Below are 3,273 nucleotides of genomic sequence, written 5' to 3' on the forward strand. Positions count from 1 at the left end.
GCACTACAAGAAAAAATGCTTTTAATAACACAGAAAATGTGTTATCAAAACATACCATAACACTTTTTGATGTGTTAAGACTGACTATGTTATCGTAGGTCAGGGTACTTTACATAACACTTTATCATTGTTATACAGATGTGTTATTATACTGTCAACGATAACACAATTTCTGTGTTATTTTAATAAATAGATAAGTGTTTAATTATGTTATTTATAATCGATTATATAACACATTTTAATATATAAATTTGTGTTATACTACACTTTAGTATAACATTTTTTTTGTGTTATACTACACTTTAGTATAACACATTTTTTGTGTTATACTATAGTTTAGTATAACACATTTTTTGTGTTATACTACACTTTAGTATAACACATTATTTGTGTTATACTGCACTTTAGTATAACACATGTGTTATATTAACTTAGAGAAACATAATCTTTTTTTACTTACACAAAACTAGGAAAACAAATACGAAAGTTGAAGCCAAATAAGGTAACATAAATAGATTTTTATTAATTACTCAAATGTAATTACAATATTTAGTCTACTAGTCTAGGCTTAAGAAATCATATTACAACATAATTTATGCCCAATTCAGATTCCTTTATCACTAAATACAAAACAAGAAATGTATACAAAAATTAGTGAAATACATTCTTCCATTCTAAGGGCATCAACTACAAATGTTGTCAAGAATTGCTCCAAAGAAATCATCTCAATATACCTGCACATTGTAAAAAATAAAAAAGTCCTTTTATTATTAAGAACAGTTTCCACCTGTAAGCATATAAAGTTTAAATTAAATTTGTAATAACTCCAAAACTTGACGAAACAGCAGGGTATAGCAAGATGTGTTCCTTATCACTGGTCTCTCCAAATAGCACCACATTCATCAAAGAGAGACATCAGCCATTATTGAACAAACAAGGAGAGACACAAACAAGCATGGTTTGCTTATCCACATGAATATAGATCAACATATATAAAATATATAAATATATTAACTAAATAATTATAATAAAGGCCATTAACTTATTGAAAATTGTCTTGAAAGGAGGAAAGAGCAAAACAATTCTAATAAATTGGATAAACAGAACATGGCAATCTATATATTCCTTTATGTGTTATATTAGAAATATACACCATAGAAGAATTCTACTATCATTTCAACTGGTTCCTAAATAATCTGAATTAGAAATTTAGTACTATAGTTCTGAGAGATGGAAATTAAGAGCTAGAGAGACTAAAACCAAAATTCAGGAACAGGTTAAAACTGGGGAATGCAATCTTCAACCTGTAAAATGCATGAAATTAGATAACAGATCAGAAGTCCTGAGGTATAAACTTAAGTTAGCATTCCATTTTTAGTGCCCATTTGTGGTTGGCTTGCCTGATTTTATAATATGTAACTACTGGGTTAAGAAATATTTCCATGGTTACTTTATGAAATTAAACAACTTACCTCAGTTTTAGAATTGTACATCTGTTTTAGTTGTCCTGAGGTAGACGAAAAGGTCAGCTTTAAATCTCTAGGCCCAACTTCAATGGTATCATTTTGTGGATTTTACTGCAATAGTTTGAAAAAGAAACCAGAGCAATTAAACAATTAATGCCTCTTTATGCATACTGTATGATATTGTATCTTAATGGTGAGCTTCATAAGAATCAACTATATGTTCAATATAATTTGACTAGCAAGTTTGAACTCAATTACCTATACTATATGCCTTTGAGACAAAGTAAGTATTCCAACCAAGCGATAGTACAGAAACTTGAAAATGAAGCCAATACTTTGGAGCTTGTTTTGGTGATTGTCCCAAGTAAGCTTGTGCATAGAACTTTCTCAAGTTCTTTGTAACATTGTCTAAACTTAAATACTGTGCCTTAATTCTAGTGTTCTTTTGACCTGAGTCAGTAAAAAATGCATCTAACTCGGTGTCAATAACAAAGGTTCACAAGAAACAAAAAATGAGACATGACAAGAAAATTTCTTAAGCTAAAAAGTACAGGGAATCCATGATTTTCTGTTTACAGGAAAAAAAAAACACTAAAACACATGTATTTCTACTCCAAACAATATGATCCAATTTTCAACTTCTTGCTACAACTTAGTAACTCTCCATTAAATATTCAAAACTAAAACACCAAAATCAGAGCATACTTTTCCAATAATATTAACTCTCCATTAAATATTCAAAACTAAAACACCAAACTTAGAGCATACTTTTCCAATAATATTAGGCTGACGGCTTATCCCAACCCACTTGTACGTTTTTCCATCTAAGTACCTAACAGTATGCATTCCTGCGTAGATACCTGCAGCATACACACCAAAAGAAACTTGTCATAATTTGCACAGAAAGCTCATATAGCAAACAATGAAAAATTATAGCCACAATCTGCTTAATATTGTAGAATAAATAATTGAATACTATGGCTACGGATAGAGCTCAACAATTTATAAGCAGAAATTGTTAATAAATTGAGTTCTCACCAAACCAGTTGCAGATCAAAATATCAAGAACAATACTGTCCCACCAGCATTCATTAAAATTTGGTAGCATGTGACGGAAGGTAAGCTGAAAATGCCAAGATAAGCTTTAATATACAGCCATAACCACCAAAGCACTCAAAACACACTTGTCGGAAACATAAAAGACATTTGATCTCCGCTCAAAGAAGGAGAAAGCAGAACCAATTTAAATAAACTATGAAAGGCACACAATAAAACATATTATATTTGTCAAAGAACTAACCTCCATCATCTCAAATCCAATTGATAGCACCCACAGAAGAGGCTGATTACGAAGCAATATAGCTTTACCCCACCATCCAATAATATGAGCTAAAACAAATTCATCAAAAAGTGTTTCCTATAGAAATTAAAATATTATAAACATAGAGAAGTCAGAAGTCTAAACTCAGTACAAGGCATTAACCTAAATCTTTCTATATATTTTTCTTCCTCTGTTACTATACTCAAAAATTAAGAAATAAAAACATGGGAAATTGAGGTTTCAAGAGAGAGACTAAGGTTTTGAGAAGTTAAAGATTTAAAAGGCAGCAGGAGAAAGAAGATGGTATGTATTAAGATCAACCTTCTGAACCTGATTATGTAAATTGCAAACCCTAATTCCCCATGTTTGAACAAAGTCAACCATACCGATACACAAATTTGAACATAATATTTCACAGAAAAATGATAGCATCACAGTCCACAAACTCATAAACACAACACCATAAACAAAGCAGCAGCACAAAAT

At 30.5% G+C, this 3,273-nt stretch overlaps 1 protein-coding gene across 3 annotated transcripts; it reads right to left on the bottom strand.

Annotated features, from left to right (window-relative positions):
- Positions 1 to 535: 535 nt before the first annotated feature.
- Positions 536 to 2,819, bottom strand: LOC133803803 (CDP-diacylglycerol--serine O-phosphatidyltransferase 2-like). Of its 3 annotated transcripts, none has more exons than XR_009878158.1 (4): positions 2,767 to 2,819; positions 2,505 to 2,589; positions 1,473 to 2,326; positions 536 to 734 (listed from the first exon to the last, which is right to left on the bottom strand). XR_009878158.1 is itself a non-coding variant. In XM_062241917.1 (4 exons), the coding sequence occupies exons 1-4, from the start codon at positions 2,773 to 2,775 to the stop codon at positions 1,881 to 1,883; spliced, it is 243 nt and encodes an 80-aa protein (XP_062097901.1). In that variant the 5' UTR covers positions 2,776 to 2,813; the 3' UTR covers positions 786 to 1,880. The 3 variants fall into 3 exon arrangements, 1 of the variants encoding a protein (XP_062097901.1); XR_009878159.1 differs by lacking the exon at positions 536 to 734 and adding an exon at positions 786 to 1,304; XM_062241917.1 differs by lacking the exon at positions 536 to 734 and having other exon boundaries at positions 786 to 1,937; positions 2,235 to 2,326; positions 2,767 to 2,813.
- Positions 2,820 to 3,273: the final 454 nt, after the last annotated feature.

Source organism: Humulus lupulus, chromosome X (genome assembly GCF_963169125.1).
Source record: "Humulus lupulus chromosome X, drHumLupu1.1, whole genome shotgun sequence".
NCBI classification, from domain to species: Eukaryota; Viridiplantae; Streptophyta; class Magnoliopsida; order Rosales; family Cannabaceae; genus Humulus; species Humulus lupulus.

Coding starts and splice junctions, on each gene's coding strand:
- LOC133803803 (XM_062241917.1), bottom strand. Junction 2,327..2,504: donor TTTGATCTGCAACTGGTTTG/GTGAGAACTCAA, acceptor TGTATGCTGCAG/GTATCTACGCAGGAATGCAT. Junction 1,938..2,234: donor AGCCTAATATTATTGGAAAA/GTATGCTCTAAG, acceptor ACACCGAGTTAG/ATGCATTTTTTACTGACTCA.